Source organism: Drosophila albomicans, chromosome 2L (genome assembly GCF_009650485.2).
Source record: "Drosophila albomicans strain 15112-1751.03 chromosome 2L, ASM965048v2, whole genome shotgun sequence".
NCBI classification, from domain to species: domain Eukaryota; kingdom Metazoa; phylum Arthropoda; class Insecta; order Diptera; family Drosophilidae; genus Drosophila; species Drosophila albomicans.
The window spans coordinates 25,436,332-25,454,629 of NC_047628.2; the positions used below are offsets into that span (position 1 = coordinate 25,436,332).

At 33.4% G+C, this 18,298-nt stretch overlaps 3 protein-coding genes across 3 annotated transcripts; all 3 read right to left on the reverse strand.

The window, feature by feature from the left end:
- Window positions 1–332: 332 nt before the first annotated feature.
- Window positions 333–6,936, reverse strand: LOC127565214 (transient receptor potential cation channel protein painless-like). The gene is made up of 4 exons (XM_052002741.1): window positions 5,077–6,936; window positions 4,937–5,014; window positions 1,031–2,355; window positions 333–336 (listed from the first exon to the last, which is right to left on the reverse strand). The coding sequence occupies exons 1-4, from the start codon at window positions 6,934–6,936 to the stop codon at window positions 333–335; spliced, it is 3,267 nt and encodes a 1,088-aa protein (XP_051858701.1).
- A 1,240-nt stretch (window positions 6,937–8,176) lies between these two features.
- On the reverse strand, window positions 8,177–9,353 carry LOC127565215 (transient receptor potential cation channel protein painless-like). The gene is made up of 2 exons (XM_052002742.1): window positions 8,799–9,353; window positions 8,177–8,734 (listed from the first exon to the last, which is right to left on the reverse strand). Exons 1-2 carry the CDS (start codon window positions 9,351–9,353, stop codon window positions 8,177–8,179), a joined length of 1,113 nt encoding a protein of 370 aa, XP_051858702.1.
- A 4,653-nt stretch (window positions 9,354–14,006) lies between these two features.
- Window positions 14,007–17,667, reverse strand: LOC117564995 (transient receptor potential cation channel protein painless-like). The gene is made up of 3 exons (XM_052001943.1): window positions 17,397–17,667; window positions 14,855–17,035; window positions 14,007–14,792 (listed from the first exon to the last, which is right to left on the reverse strand). Exons 1-3 carry the CDS (start codon window positions 17,559–17,561, stop codon window positions 14,334–14,336), a joined length of 2,805 nt encoding a protein of 934 aa, XP_051857903.1. The 5' UTR covers window positions 17,562–17,667; the 3' UTR covers window positions 14,007–14,333.
- Window positions 17,668–18,298: the final 631 nt, after the last annotated feature.

Consider the following 18,298-nt stretch of genomic DNA (forward strand, 5'->3'; position numbering starts at 1 on the left):
TTCGACTACACGTTTGAACGAATTATAGTCAAAGAGAAGAACCCTTTTGAATCCGAAAAACAGTTTCTTCGGGCTAACCAAATCAATAGAATAATCAGTCGTGCCTTTATCGGTGGCATTAGCTTCAATATTACTATTACAATCTTTTTTGTTATAGTAAAAAGTCATTTTTAGCGGATATTTACATTTTCGTATCGTTATCTTCTTTAACCAAATATGGCACTGCTTCTTGCAAAGCCGAGTTAATTTATTCCAAATCTCTACGATGTTTTCATAGGTTTCCACTATATTGATGCGATATCTGGCAGAACAAATTTCCGCTTGGTTTTGAATCAACTGTAAGATTTGAGATTTATAATTAAAGAGATTTACACAAAATGATATTATTATTGGCAAACCAACCTGAATGTCGTTCAAGGCTCTCGCGACTAGGAGATTAAATAACGAAATTCCCACGATGATGACAAACACAAATAATAGAAGATATTGCCATACACTTGTAATATTAGCACTGCTAGCATCGTATTCCCCGGTTGACATTATAATTGTCTTTATGAGTGCTGAGCTGGGGGCATCAAAATTCCAGTTTAAAGTATCCGTTGCATTCATTGTCTTCATTGAATTATCGAATTCGATTTGGAAACATTTTGCAAATATAAAAACCACCAAAATTAGACTTCCCGATTCGATTACAGTGTTGATCACCGCAAAGAGCATCCCAAAAGGTTTCGCTATCCATTCAAAGGGCAGCACTATCATATATGTACATAACTTAAGACATGCTGATAGCAATACGAATGTCTCAATATGAATTTTGGGTTCGTCTAAAATAATGTATAAAAGAGACGTGACGCCTAGCGAGATATCCAACCAAAGAGGTGCAACGTCACGAATGACTAAAATGTAACATATAAAGCAGCCACAGACCACTGAGAATCCAGTACCCGTATTTTGCGTTACGACCAAAGATAATATTAATAGAAAGTAAAAGAGGTATTGAATTATAAAGAATATAAAAAATGTGATCCACCTGTGAGTCAGAAAGGTCGAAACCATTGGATGGCTAAGTAAATGCCTCAGATTTTTAGATTTCCTAATATAAGAGATGGTACTCATGTCCGTATAAGACTTTTGAAAATTTAAGTTCGTTTCATTTGGTGGCTGGGAAATATTTGAGAAGTCCATGATAACGTTTTCATCATCCATTTGAATACAATTGTCCAAATGCTCTTCTAAGATTTCGGTTTTGATGTTCTTAATAGGCAGCGTTTTGTAATCGCTCCTCATGCCCATGTATGCTCCATTAGATAGCAGAATTCTGACTGCCTCATCGCTGTACTTCAAAGTTGCAAACCGTAATAGAGGTATTCCCTCTTCATCCGCAGCACTAGCGAGACCGTCTTTGCTCTTTAGCAGCACTTTTAATAGCTCTATATCTTTCATCTCGATAACCCACTTAGCAAACTTTACATAATCCACTTGTAGTTTTGGATTTTTCAGCAACTCTTCTAAGACATATTCCTTTTCAATAGACATTGACTTTTTAAGAAATTCATAATTAAAGTCCTTTGATTGTAAACTAAATATTTGCCGTAGCACATTTAATGCATTTTTATCGCCCGTCTCGTAGCTCTCCAATATATTACCCATATAGTCAATATCGAAATGGGAATCTATTCGCTTAGATATCATCTCTTCAAGATTGTCTCTTTTAAGTTCTGAATGCTTTTTCATATGATTAGTTTCCAAATAGTTCCACGCCTCTTTGGCAATTAAATCCGCTGTTGTATATCGCTGAAGCAGTCTGTAGATTAGCTCGTATTTATCATTTGGTCTCAACTCTGTGTTCTTCATCACGTAACTCAACGGTACTTCCCCGGAATCATCCATTGCATTTACTTTTGCGCCATTTCTAAGCAAGAGTTCCATGCACTCACGAATTTCACCAGAATTTTCTAATGTTAAATGGCTGGCTAAATAGTTGAGTGCCGTTTGGTTTTGGTATTTATGATCTATATCTTTTATAACAGCTTTTCGCTTGGATGTTTCGAATACATTTTTCTGCGGCAATAATTCAATGGATTCCTCAACTTCATTAGCTGAGGAGCGATCGACATTACTATTTTCCACATTTATTGTCACAGAGTTGTGGTTAGAAGTTCCCGTCTCCTCTTTCTTATTAAACGTCTCTTTGATTGTTTCGGTGGATTTCTTCTCATTTTTCATTTTCTTATTAGTCTTGGAACTGACTTCTTCGTGTTTTTCTTGCTCAAAATTAATTAACAGATATAAATTACTGAAATACAAAGATTCGGCAGCATAGTTTATGGCAGCTTTTCCAGTCTCATTATTCACCTAAAATTAGTGTACAAAATTATTTTCAGTGACATAACTCATATAACTTAATAAAAGAAAAATTATTACTCATTGAAACAGAATGAATCACTAATCTAACTGATAAGATGCTGGTATAGTAACATATGTATATATTTATGCTTTAAAACAAAGGCTGCGAAATCTTCGGTGTAATATATACATTTAATTATATTTACTTAATAAGTGTCCAAATTATCAGACCATTATATTGACAACTCGCCCAGTTCGAAAAAATAATAAAAAAAATTTTGTAGATTGTTACCGGAAACAAATCCTTTCCAAGCAAGAAAAATCACTGTAATTGGTTAATTTTCAAAAGTTAATTCTGATTATGTTTTTTTAAGTTAATTTTAAATTTAAACGGGTGTTCACTAACATAGACTAAAAATTCGTATAATTTTTTGAGAATATATAAATATATATATATAAATTGAGAATATATAAATTATAAATAATTATAATATATATAATAACCATTTTTCCTTTAGTTAATTGTAAATAAATGATGTATATATTTGAGTACTTACGTAATTCCTATTACATCCTTTTTCTAAGCATAGTTTTAGGAATTCTGCTCGGTGCGGTCTTGATAACAAATTCTCAAAAATTGGTGTTAAATCACGAGCTGAGATTTTCTTAATGGCTTTCGCAAACCCTGCGAAATCGTCCGCCTCAATGTAAGACTCCATTTTTCGATTCGTGATTTTTTTTAATATTTGAAGTCTTAAATATTTAATTTAAGGATATTTATTTCCAAATTCACAACAGCAAAGTAACATTGAAATTTACCGATGTGTCCGACTCTTTTGAAATCGTATAATATACTGATCAGTTTCACCCTCAGCTTCAACTATATAAAAAATATAACTAGAATCAATATGAATATGATCCAAATATAAAGTTATTTCCCATGTCTCATTTCCGCAGTCAATCACTATTAACGAAAATTCAATGATGCTGTTTTTTTATATTTTATTTATATATATTTTCATCATTTTCACGATAAATTTTGTTGAGGGGGTCATTCTATAAAAGAATAGATTTATTATTTGAGAGTCAAGAAACATTAGTAATGTTTTATATCGGTAAATTAAATAAGCTTACCTGGTTAGTAAAGCAAATATATATTTTAATCTAGATTCAAATTATTTGAAATCTTGGAAAAAAAATACATGATTTTTGAGATTATGTTATTTTAGCTTCCTAATTTCTCATAAGATACTACTGAGCTGCTACTGTGATATAATTTGTATATAGTAGTTTATAGCAATTTGTAGATGATCTAAATTATTTGGAAAATCGTCTTCATAATTAACATATATAGTAAAGCTGTTGCTCTATTTCTTTACTAGTTTGCTGTTTCTTGCTTGAATGTTTTTCAGAAATTTCGACTGTATGTTATGAAATATGAGTTATGAGTGATTGTAGTCATCATAATAATTCGATTTGAATACTCTTTATGTTGTTTTCAGCTGTTTTCTAAGCATAGTTTTAGGAATCGAGTCGACAACAATTTCTCGTAAATGTTTATTAAGGCCGACTTCCACTTTATTTAATATTTAATTTCAAAGTCTGTGAAATTGTCCGCCTCCATTTCGATTTACTCAATATTCGATTCGTGTTTTTTTATTCATAGTAATATATTTAATTTATATTAATTTTCAACTGCAACATTCGACTTGAAATATTGTAGTATATTTTTCAGGTCGATTTTTTGCAGACACGATTATAGTGTTCAAGCTTTGGTATATTTTTCGGTATTTTTTCAGTTACGCGATTTTTATCGAGATGAGGTGAAAAAAAAGAAATCACCTCACTACAATGGGAGAAAAAGCCAGGCAATGTTATAAAAATTTAACTTCTAATTTCAATATATAATATCAACATGAGTAATAGTAATTTTCTAATTTTTATGATACGTTTTGTATAAGTCTTGACAGATTTATTTCTTGAGAATACTCAGGCACATAATTACGAAAGTTTAATAACGATGAATCTAATGTTTGATAAAACTAAATACACATTTATGATATACATTTATTTTATACAAATTAACAGAAATAACACTAGAAATGATATTAAAATTATATGCTACGTTTTTGAGATTAGATAGTTTCAAAACGCTTAAATTGTTGCTCGATAGTTTCAGTTTGTTTCTTCATCGCACTTTGTAACTCATTTATTTATTTTTTTTTAAGTCTTGCGGTTCCCTGTTCGAATTTTTCTCAGCAATTTCGACTGCACGCTTAAACGATTTATAGTCAATGACATTAGTTTTGAATGAATCGAAAATCGATTTTTTAACGCTAGCGATATCAACTTTACGGCCAACCGAAGAAGATGATAAGACACGATCAGTCTTGTTGTTTAGCGTCCAATTAGTATTTTTTGCATTATCAGCTGCATTAGCTTTAACTATATCACTCTTAATTCTATTCTTATAGTAAACAGTCGATATTTTTAGAGGATAATTGTATTGACGTATCGTAATCTGTCTTAAAGAATTATCGGACGGCCTTTTGAAAAGTTTAAACTGATCCAATTTATTCCAAAACTTTACGTAAAGTAAGACTTCACAGGTGTTTAGAACATTGATGCGATTTATGGCGCTAAAAATCTCCGCTTGATTCTGAATTAACTGTAAAAACAAAATTGTTGTAATATGAGATCTTAAAATAATTAAATTATTTGCAAACTAACCTGAATGTCGTTCAATGCTTTCGCCACGAGCAGATTAAATAACGAAATTCCCACGATGATGACAAACACAAATAATAGAAGATATTGCCATAGACTTATAATATTAATATTACCAGCGTCGTACTCTCCAGTTGCCATTATCGTTGACTTCATCAGTGCCGAAGCGAAGGTGTCAAAATCGAAGCTTATAGAGTCCGTTTCATTAGCTGACTTAACTTGCGTTCCATTTCCGTTTTGAATGTAGAAGCATAATCCGAATAGAAAGACCACCAATATAAGTATCCCCAATTTGAATACAGTGTTGATAACCATGAATAGCATACGAAAAGGTTTCGATATCCACGCGATGGGTATCAAACTCATGTGAGAAAATAGCCTGAAACATGAAGCTAGCACTGCGAATGTCTCAATATTTCGAGATGTCCACCATGGACAGCATACAATTATTGAAAGGATGATAACTAAGATATCCAGGCCATTGACGAAAAATTCGCGGAAATAGTGCACAGGTGAAATATTATACTGGACCACCTCATGAATAGCGAGGTAAAAGATGAAGGGCAAACAGACGTATGAGAGTGAACGATAATCCGATACAATAAGTGTGGTTAGAAGTATTATAAAAATTAAGTATATGGCGAAATGAGTGTAAAAGAATTTGGAATACTTTTGCCATTTGTGTACCAGAATAGTCGACACTATTGGATGATTAAGTAAATGGTGTAGATTTCTCGATTTCTTGATATAAGCGATGGTCGACATATCATTGTAACGTAGGTTGGGATTTGTATTGGGTCCGTTTGGTGGATGGCAAATATTTGTGAAGTCCATGGTTATATTGCTATCATTCGATTTGACAGCATCCATTTGAATGCAGTAGTCCAAATGCTCTTCAATGACCTCAGGTCGGATGTTCTTGATCGGCAGCACTTTGTAGTCGTTCCTCATGCCCATGTATGCTCCATGACGTAGGAGCTCTCTGACCGCCACTTCGTTGCGCTTCAAAGCTGCATAACTTAATAGAGGAAGTCCCTCTTCATCCGCAGCACTAGCGAGGCCATCTCTTCTCTTTAGCAGTATTTGCAATAGTTCTACATGTTTTATGTGTTCCTCTTTTTTGTCGAATTCTGAAGGCATCGTTTCAATAAAGTCCTTAGCGAGTTCCACATAATCGATTTGCAGATTGGGTGTATTTAGCAACTCTTGAAAGACTTCTTTGCCATAAGACTTACACATAAGAGGGAAATCAATATCAATGTCTTTTTTTGAGAATGTACCCAATATTTGATGCAGCATCTTCATGGCATTTACGTCGCCTCGATTGGCGTATCTTTCCAATATATTTTTTATATAGTTACCTTGCAGTGAATTGCTTCTACTATAAACATCCGATAGTCGTCGTTTCAAATAGAGACCTTTACCTATTTGTTGATTTGTAGATATCATATCTTCAAGATTCTTTCGCTTAGATATCATATCTTCAAGATTGTCTCTTTTAAGTTCTGAATGCTTTTTCATATGATAAGTTTCCAAATAGTTCCACGCCTCTTTGGCAATTGAATCCTCTGTTGTATATCGCTGAAGTAGCATGTAGACTAGCTCGTATTTATCATTTGGACTCAACTCAGTGTTCTTCATCACGTAGCTCAACGGTACTTCCCCGGAATCATCCATTGCATTCACTTCTGCGCCATTTCTAAGCAAGAGTTCCATGCACTCACGAATTTCACTAGCATTTTCTAAAGTTAAATGGCTGGCTAAATAGTTGAGTGCCGTTTGGTTTTCGTATTTATGATCTATATCTTCTATATATTTAGAGTTGGGTATATCGGGTATATTTATGACCACAGATTTGTCCATCTTGCCCTCGATCTTATCTGCGGTCTTTAAGATAGATTTGGGAGAGGTAGTTGCCGTGTTCTTCTTCTTATTGGACGTTTCTTTGATTGCTTCCCGCTGAGGCACATTTTGGGTAATCGTATTGGGGTCAAAATAAATTAACAGGAATAGATTAGTGAAATGCATTGATTCGGCAGCAAAGTTTATGGCAGCTTTTCCAGTATCACAATTCACCTAAAAATATTTCAGATCAGTATATAAAATCGCTGTTAGTTCAAAAAGAAATTAATACATATACATACATAAAAACTATTTATGGATTTATTACCAATTAGAATACAATAAAATCAAAACTATCAATGACAAATCTACATAGATGTTAAGACTCTCGTGGTAAAAGATAAGTACATTTTTTATTCATTTTATAAATTCTGCGATAAGTACTTACATAGTTTTTATTACAGCCCTTTTCTAAGCATAATTTTAGGAATCGTGAACGTTGCGGCATTGATAGCAATTTTTCATAAACATTTGTTAATTCGCTGGTATCTTTCACGTTCTTAATGGCGTTCTCAAAATCCGTGTAATTATCAACTTCTATATAATTCTCCATTTTAAATTAGGTAATATTATTTTCTTCTATATCCAATTTATATTAATTTAAAAAACTACTTGAACAGCAAAATAACTAAATAACTGGCCGAAGTGACTGACTCTTGTGAAATAGTATAGTATATTTAGCAGATAGATTTATCGATCTGCTACGATCGATATATTTCAGTATTTTTTTGAATTACACGCTTATGGAGATGAGATGAAACTGAAGTAACGATTCTACGGCTAGAGATGAGTTGCCGTACGATAGCTGTTATAGATATAGAAATCCAAATGTGCCGCGAAAATAAAAATTAATCCCAATTTGTGTTAAAAAACAACCACAGGAGGAATTTTTGCCAACCGCATCTCGATTGTCAAAGGTTTTAATACATTTTTTAATTACAAATTCAAAAAATTTTAAAAATTATGCATGCAATTAATGCAATTAAACATACATATGTAATGCTTGACAACATTTCCAGCAAAGTACAAATTTTCTTATTTTTTTGTATATGAGAAGAGATGTATTTCTTAAAACTACACACGATCCTAAACACAAAAGATTCATTTGATTTTATTAAGTTTACATGGTTTATTAAACACATATGATAAAGAACTTCGTTATATTAACAGTTAAATTCAGATTCATATTTTTGAGATTATTTTAGTTTGTGTGCCGAATTTCCTGTAATATAGTTTCTATACGTTTAATAGTCTCAGTCTGATGTTGCTGTAAGCTAATTTGTATGGAGTTCATTTGATCCTTCATCGCAATTTCCAACTGATTTAATTTTTCTCCAAAACCTTCTATATACTTATACTGCTCTTCTTCCTCATTGGTTTGTTGTTCCTCTTTCGAATTTTTCTCAGCAATTTCGAGTACACGTTTAAACGAATTATAGTCCAAGTGATTATGCATTTTGATTAATCCGAAAAACCTTTTCTTTGGGCTAACAAAATCAATAGAATGATCAGTCGTGCCTTTATCGGTGGCATTAGCTTCAATATTACTATTACAATCTTTTATATTGGTATAGTAAAAAGTCATTTTTAGCGGATATTTAAATTTTCGCATAGTTATATGGTTTAACACATTATGAGACGGCTTCTTGCAAAGTCGAGTTAATTTATTCCAATCCCTTACGATATTCAGACGTTCATAGGTTTTCACTATATTGATACGATATATGGCAGTACATATTTCCGCTTGGTTTTGAATCAACTGTAAGATTTGAGATTTATTATTATAAGAGATTTACAAATAATGTAATTATATGAAAACTAACCTGAATGTCGTTCAAGGCCTTCGCGACTAGAAGATTAAATAACGAAATTCCCACGATGATGACAAACACAAATAATAGAAGATATTGCCATAAACTTGTAATATTAGCACTGCTAGCATCGTATTCCCCGGTTGACATTATAAATGACTTCATGAGTGATGAGATGAGGGCATCAAAATTCAAGCTTAAAGTATCCGTGGCATTCGTTGTCTCCGTTGAATTTCCGAATTCTATATGGAAACATACTCCAAATGTAACCACCACCAAAATTAGAATTCCCGATTCGATTACAGTGTTGATCACCGCAAACAGCATCCCAAAAGGTTTCGCCATCCATGCTACGGGCAGCAGTATCATATTTGAAAATAGCTTGAGACATGCGAACAGCAATACGAATGTCTGAATATGAGTCTTGGGTTCGTCTGAAATAATGTATAAGGCTGACATGCCGCCTAGTGAGACATCCAGCCAAAGAGGTGCAACGTCTCGAAAGAGAAGCACATAACATATAATGCCCGCACAGGCCACTGAGATTTCAGTACCCGTTGCATCCATTGTGATCAAAGATGTTATAAACATAACGTAACCGAAGATTTGAAAGTAAAAGAATTTCGAAAATGTTTGCCACTTGTGAAACAGAAAAGTCGAAACAATTGGATGGTTAAGTAAATGCCGCAGATTTTTAGATTTCCTAATATAATAGATGGTACTCATGTTATCATAAGAATGTTGAAAATTTAAGTTCGTTTCATTTGGTGGTTGGGAAATATTTGAGAAGTCCATGATAACGTTTTTATCATCCATTTGAATACAAGAGTCCAAATGTTCTTTTAAGGTGTCAGGGTTGATGTTCTTAATGGGCAGCGTTTCGTAGTCGCTCCTAAAGCCCATGTATGCTCCATGAGATAGCAGAATTCTGACTGCCTCATCACTGTACCTCAAAGTTGCAAACCGTAATAGAGGAAGTCCCTTTTCATCTGCAGCACTAGCGAGTCCATCTTTGCTATTTAACAGCACTTCTAATTCGACTTCTTTTTTCATCTTGATAACCCACTTAGCTAACTTTACATAATCGACTTGAAGTTTTGGTGTTTTTAGCAACTCTTCTAAGTCATAATCTTCTTCAAAAGACATTGACTTTTTAAGAAATTCATAATTAAAGTCCTTTGATTGTAAACTCAATATTTGACGTAGCACATTTAACGCATTTTTATCGCCCTTCGCGTAGCTCTCCAATATATACATATCGAAATCGTAATCCTTTCGCCTTGATATCATCTCTTCAAGATTGCCTCTTTTAAGTTCTGAATGCTTTTCCATATGGTTAGTTTCCAAATAGTTCCACGCCTCTTTGGCAATTAAATCCGCTGATGTATATCGCTGAAGCAGCCTGTAGATTAGCTCGTATTTATCATTTGGACTTAACTCAGTGTTCTTCATCACGTAGCTCAACGGTACTTCCCCGGAATCATCCACTGCATTTACTTCTGCGCCATTTCGAAGCAAGAGTTCCATGCACTCACGAATTTCACTAGCATTTTCTGAAGTTAAATGGCTGGCTAAATAGTTAAGTGCTGATTGGTTTTGGTATTTATGATCTATATCTTTTATAACAGCTTTTCGCTCGGATATATTTTTCTGCGGCAATAATTCAATGGATTCCTCAACTTCATCAGCTGAGGAGCGATCGACATTACTATTTTCTACATTTATTGTCACAGAGTTGTGGTTAGAAGTTCCCGTCTCCTCTTCTTTATTAGATGTCGTTTTGATTGTTTCGGCAGACATATTGTCATTTTTCTTTTTTTTATTAGTCTTGGCACTGACGTCGTCAAGTTTTTCTTGCTCAAAATTAAATAACAGATATAAATTACTGAAATGCAAAGATTCGGCAGCATAGTTTATGGCAGCTTTTCCAGTCTCATTATTCACCTAAAATTAGTGTACAAAATTATTTTCGGTGACATAACTCATATAACTTAATAAAAGAAAAATTATTACTCATTGAAACAGAATGAATCACTAATCTAACTGATAAGATGCTGGTATAGTAACATATGTATATATTTATGCTTTAAAACTAAGGCTAACAAAATCTTCGGTATAATATATACATAAAACAAGTAAGAAAGTTACACTCGAGTGTGCTCGACTGTGAGATACCCGCTACACATTTTTAATAAAGGCAAAATATTGCGGTATCATTTTCAAAATATACCGAAAATACTAAAAAATACTACAAATATACCAAATGGTATATTTGGTATATCGATATAGTACCACGTTCAAAATATACCATAGACGGCTCAATATACCAGATTGTCAGACAAAGCAAATAAGACCCCTAGTAAATAGGCGTTTTTGTCCATACAAAAACATTTCTTTAATAACTTCGACAATTTTTATCTGATCGCAACCAAATTTTCAGGAATCATAACTACTATAGTTATTATTATACCAAAATTCGTAACTCTAGCTTTAAAATTACGTTTGTTATTCGATTTTTTTGATTTTCAGAGGCGGAGAGATATATACTATAATTACTATAGTAGTTATGATTCCTGAAAATTTGGTTGCGATCAGATAAAAATTGTCGAAGTTATTAAAGAAATGTTTTTGTATGGACAAAAACGCCTATTTACTAGGGGTCTTATTTGCTTTGGCCGACAATCTGGTACATTGTGCCGTCTATGGTATATTTTGAATGGTGTGCTGTATCGATATACCAAACATCCCATTTGGTATAGTTTTAGTATTTTTTAAGGGCAATATTTTGCCCTTATTAAAAATGGGTAGCGGGTATCTCACAGTCGAGCACACTCGACTGTAACTTTCTTACTTGTTTTTTATTGAGAATAATAACCATTTTTTCTATTAGTTAATTGTAAATAAGTGATGTATATATTTGAGTACTTACGTAATTCCTATTACATCCTTTTTGTAAGCACAGTTTTAGGAATTCTGCTCGATGCGGCCTTGATAACAAATTCTCAAAAATTGGTGTTAAATCGTTAATAGACATTTTTTTAATGGCTTTCGCAAACCCTGCGAAATTGTCCGCCTCAATGTAAGACTCCATTTTTCAATTCGTGATTTTTTTGAATATTTAATTTAAGTATATTTATTTCCAAATTCACAACAGCAAAATAACATTGAAATGTACCAATGTGTCCGACTCTTTTGAAATCGTATTTTATACTAGCCAGTTTCACCCTCAGCTTCAACTCAATCAAACATATGTACATACACAAATGTATATAACTATTAAAATAAATCTGAAAGTTTTTTGACTTACGATAAGCTTTTATTTGATCCATATATAAAGTTATTTCTTGTGACTCATTGCCGCAGTCGTTCATTATCAACGTCTACCCCAAACCAAAAATTCTATGATGTTGTTTTTTAATTTTTGGATATTTTATTTATATAGATTTTTATAATTTTTACGATAAAGTTTGTTGAGGGGACCATTGTATAAAATATATACGAGTATATACATATATACGAGAATATATACGAGTAAGATTAGTAAAGTTTTATATTGATGAAAGAAATAAATTTACCTGGGTTATTAATGTAGATTCAAATTGGTTGAAGTCTTGGAAGAAAACAACAAGATTTTTAAGATTACTTTACTGTCCGGCGATTACCGCCAAACACTGTCGGTAATTCCAAGATCTACGTCTGCCGACGAAATAAACGCCTGCATCTGACAACAAACATGCGAGTTGCATTGCTTAATAATACATCTGCTGAAGATTTCTCTGAGCAATTGCTGACTATAGGTAATGGTCAAGTACTTTTTTTGTAATTTTGTCTCATCGAAAGACGAACTTATTAACAATGCATTTCCAGACATTTCTAACTACAAAAATAATAAATGGTTGAGTGAGCGAGCAATTTTAGCGGCTAAGAATAAATATGAACGACGACCTGAACTATTTAATTCAAAATAAGATAAAATAAAAGAAGATAATATATAAAAAAAATCTATTAACTGCGTCACAAATGAACTTGAAACCCCCAACTATCCAATTGAATTTTTAAACTCCTTCTAAATTTACGCCTTAAGGTTGGATAATGTTATTCACGCGACGATACTGAATATAAAATTCAGTAGTGTCGAAGTTCTCATTCCGATGATTCCGATGATCCCAACCGATTTGCCGTCTTGAAAGTTTGTGGTTTGAATCTAGAATCCCATCATCAATTTATATGTGGTATGTTCACGGGTCGTAAGACCATTTGCGTTGTTTGGTATTGCGCCTGATAAGAAACCAAAATATGTCGTGTAACGTAAAGTACTTAATTAAAGAGCAACATATTTACTGAAATGCCGAAACCATAATAAATGATTAATGTACTTCATTTTTTTTTTAGGAAAAAAATTAATTAATTCGATTTAATTAATTCCGCCTTTAAGGCGGAACGGAATTTGCCGGGTCAGCTAGTTTCTATATAGTTCATAGCAATTTGTAGATTAACTAATTTATTTGATTATCTTCTATATAATTATAAAGCTGTTGCTTTATTTCTTGACTAGTTTGCTGTTCCTTGCTTGAATGTTTCTCAGAAATTTCGAGTGTACCTTGGAGTGAATTGTAGTCAACATAATAATTCGTCTTAATGTATTATGTTACATTTATTTCATTTTTTGTATTGGGTACGCCAATAATTATTTTCGTTGTTTTTAGTGCAGCTCTTTTCCAAGCATAGTTTTAGGAATCGCGTTGACAACAATTTTCTTAAATGTTTTTTAAAGCACCGACTTCCACTTTATTTGAAGTTTTCGAAAAATTTGTGTAATTGTCCGCATCTATGTATATAAGATGTATATATATTTCGATTTATACAATATTCAATGCGTGCTTTTTTAGATTAGATTTACAGGGATATATTTAATGTATGTTAAGTTCCAACTACACCAACCGACTTGAAATAATGTAGCATATTTTGTAGGTCGATTTTTTTTTTTTTGCTGCCACGATTATAGTTTTTAAACTATGGTATACTTTTCAGTATTTTTCAGTTACTGGATTTTTATCCAAGTGAGCAAAAAGAAGGCACTCATTTGACTACAATGGGAGGAAAAGCAAGGCTAAGTTATAAAATATTAGCTACTGCTTTCAGTGTATGCTCGTGAGTCAGAACTAGGAATTTAATTAGAATAATTTTTCATTTTTTTTGATAAGTTTTTGTATAAATTTTGGCAGATTTATTTCTTAAGAATACTTGATAATAACGAAAGTTTCTTATCGATGAATCCAACGAGCTTAAATGGTAGATTAAATTAAATACACACTTTTGATAAATTGGTTATATAAATTAACAGAATTAACAAATGATATTCGAATTATATATGTTTTTTAAATTACATTCTTTGTAAGATGGTTTCAAAACGCTAAAATTATTGCTCAATAATCTCAGTTTGTTGTTGCTGCAAACTAATTTGCATGTAGATCAATTGTTGCTTCATCGCACTTTGCAACTCATTTTTTTTTTTTTTTGGAAATCTTCTCTACAATTATTCAGTCGCTACTCAATTTCTTGACTAGTTTGCGGATCCCTGCTCGAATTTTTCTCAGCAATTTCGACGGCACGTTTGAACAACTTATAGTCAATGACATTAGTTTTAAATGAATCGAAAATCGATTTTTTAAGGCTAGCGATATCTGGTTTACGGCCAAGCGAAGAATCTGGTGAGACACGATCAGTCTTGTTGTTTTGTGAACAATTACTATTCTTTGCACTATCGGCTGCATTAGCTTTAACTATATCACTCTTATTTCTATTCTTATAGTAAACAGTCGATATTTTTAGAGGATAATTGTATTGACGTATCGTAATCTGTCTTAAAGAATTATCGGACGGCCTTTTGAAAAGTTTAAACTGATCCAATATATTCCAATACTGTGCGTAAAGTAAGACTTCACAGGTGTTCAGAACATTGATGCGATTTATGGCGCTAAAAATCTCCGCTTGATTCTGAATTAACTGTAAAAACAAAATTAGTGTAATATGAGATCTAAAAATAATTAAATTATTTGCAAACTAACCTGAATGTCGTTCAATGCTTTCGCCACGAGCAGATTAAATAACGAAATTCCCACGATGATGACAAACACAAATAATAGAATATATTGCCATAGACTTGTAATATTAATATTACCAGCATCGTATTCTCCAGTTGCCATTATCGTTGACTTCATCAGTGCCGAAGCGAAGGTGTCAAAATCGAAGCTTATAGAGTCCGTTTCATTAGCTGACTTCACTTGCGTTCCAAATAAAAGAAGATATTGCCATAGACTTGTAATATTAATATTACCAGCATCGTACTCTCCAGTTGCCATTATCGTTGACTTATTCAGTGCCGAAGCGAAGGTGTCAAAATCGAAGCTTATAGACTCCGTTTCATTAGCTGACTTCACTTGCGTTCCATTTCCGTTTTGAATGTAGAAGCATAATCCGAATAGAAAGACCACCAATATAAGTATCCCCAATTTGAATACAGTGTTGATAACCATGAATAGCATACGAAAAGGTTTCGATATCCACGCGATGGGTATCAAACTCATGTGAGAAAATAGCCTGAAACATGAAGTTAGCACTGCGAATGTCTCGAAATTTCGAGATGTCCACCATGGACAGCATACAATTATTGAAAGGATGATAACTAAGATATCCAGGCCATTGACGAAAAATTCGCGGAAATAGTGCACAGGTGAAATATTATACTGGACCACCTCGTGAATAATGAGGTAAACGATGAAGGGCAAACAGGCGTATGAGATTGAACGGTAATCCGATACAATAAGTGTGGTTAGAAGTATTATAAAAATAAAGTATATGGCGAAATGAGTGTAAAAGAATTTAGAATACTTTTGCCATTTGTGTACCAGAATAGTCGACACTATTGGATGATTAAGTAAATGGTGTAGATTTCTCGATTTCTTGATATAAGCGATGGTCGACATATCATTGTAACGTAGGTTGGGATTTGTATTGGGTCCGTTTGGTGGATGGCAAATATTTGTAAAGTCCATGGTTATATTGCTATCATTCGATTTGACAGCATCCATTTGAATGCAGTAGTCCAAATGCTCTTCAATGACCTCAGGTCGGATGTTCTTGATCGGCAGCACTTTGTAGTCGTTCCTCATGCCCATGTATGCTCCATGACGTAGCAGCTGTCTGACCGCCACTTCGTTGCGCTTCAAAGCTGCATAACTTAATAGAGGACGTCCCTCTTCATCCGCAACAGTAGCGAGGCCAACTCTGTTCCTTAGCAGTATTTGCAATAGTTCTACATGTTTTATGTGTTCCTCTTTTTTTTCGAATTCTGAAGGCATCGTTTCAATAAAGTCCTTAGCGAGTTCCACATAATCGAATTGCAGATTGGGTGTATTTAGCAACTCTTGAAAGACTTCTTTGCCATAAGACTTACACATAAGAGAGAAATCAATGTCGTTTCTTGAGATTGTACCCAATATTTGTTGCAGCATCTTCATGGCATTTACGTCGCCTCGGTTGGCGTATCTTTCCAATAGATTTTTTATATAGTTACCTTGCAGGGAATTGCTTCTACTATAAACATCCGATAGTCGTCGTTTCAAATAGAGACCTTTACCTATTTGTTGATTTGTAGATATCATATCTTCAAGATTCTTTCGCTTAGATATCATATCTTCAAGATTGTCTCTTTTAAGTTCTGAATGCTTTTTCATATGGTTAGTTTTCAAATAGTTCCACGCCTCTTTGGCAATTGAATCCGCTGTTGTATATCGCTGAAGTAGCATGTAAATTAGCTCGTATTTATCATTTGGACTCAACTCGGTATTCTTCATCACGTAGCTCAACGGTACTTCCCCGGAATTATCCATTGCATTCACTGCGGCGCCATTTCGAAGCAAAAGTTCCATGCACTCACGAACTTCACTAGCATTTTCTGAAGTTAAATGGCTGGCTAAATAGTTAAGTGCCGTTTGGTTTTTGTATTTATGATCTATATCTTTTATATGTTCAGAGTTAACAGTTTCTCCTTTGGGTATATCAGGCAAAATTTGCAGAGGGCATGATTCATCCGCTGAAGGGGAATCTTCGTTAAGATTTTCTATATTTATTTTCACAGATTTGTCCTTCTTGCCCATCATATTAAAATAAATTAATAGGAATAGATTAATAAAATGCCTTGATTCAGCAGCATAGTTTATGGCAGCTTTACCAGTATCACAATTCACCTAAAAAAAATATTTCAGATCAGTATATAAAATCGCTCTTAGTTCAAAAAGAAATTAATACATATACATACATAAAAACTATTTATGGATTTGTTATCACACAAAATATAATACAATAAAAACAAAACAATCAATGACTAATCTAACATACATATGTACATATATGTTAAGAGTCTCGTAGTAAGAGATAAGGGGCTGTCCATATATTACGTAGTCACGTTTTCTGCGATGTTTGACCCCTCCCCCCCTCAAACATAATCATTTCCTTGACCCCGACCCCTAAGTGATTACGTAATATATGGACAGCCCCTAAGCATATGTTATGTATTTCATTGTATTAAATTCTGCGATTAGTACTTACATAGTTTTTATTACAGCCCTTTTCTAAGCATAATTTTAGGAATCGTGAACGTTGCGGCATTGATAGCAATTTTTCATAAACATTTGTTAATTCGCTGGCATCTTTCACGTTCTTAATGGCGTTCTCAAAATCCGTGTAATTATCAACTTCTATATAATTCTCCATTTTAAATTAGTTAATATTATTTTCTTCTATATCCAATTTATATTAATTTAACAAACTACTTCAACAGCAAAATAACTATACAACTGGCCAATGCGACTGACTCTTGTGAAATTGTATAGTAACATATATTTAGAAGGTGGACTTATCGATCTGCTACGATCGATATATTTCAGTATTTTTTCAGTTACACGCTTATTAAGGTGAGATGAAACTGAAATCACCACACTAAAATGTGATAAACAAGCGCGCCAAGTTCTGAATGCTGATCAATACTTGTTTTTCAGAAATGTGTAGATGATATAAAAAGAATTAAAATAGTATATTTTAAAATTTAACTTATGGTCACGCTGGTTGGATGCTAGCAAAAGCACATTTTAATCTCGCGACTCGCGAGAGCGAAAGATAATGTTGTTGACGCTCTACGTTCCAAAATGTTGCTCGAAGCCGAGAGAGAAATGCTGGTACCCAGCCTTAGGTGCATACCCTAAATATGCGAACAGATGAATTATTTTCCTTATTCCGAAGTCCAGTTTCTTCTCAATCTGCTTAAACTTTGTGTAAGAGCTCTACATGCTTTGCATACGTTTTAATTTGTCTTAATCTTTATAGAGAGCACACACGATACGAATACGCAAGTGCCGAAAACTTTTGGTCAGCCCCTTATGCTCTTTGCTCATCTCAGGGCTCCCACACGTGTAGTTGAAACCGCTCGCGAGTCGCAACGTTGTCGTCAGTTG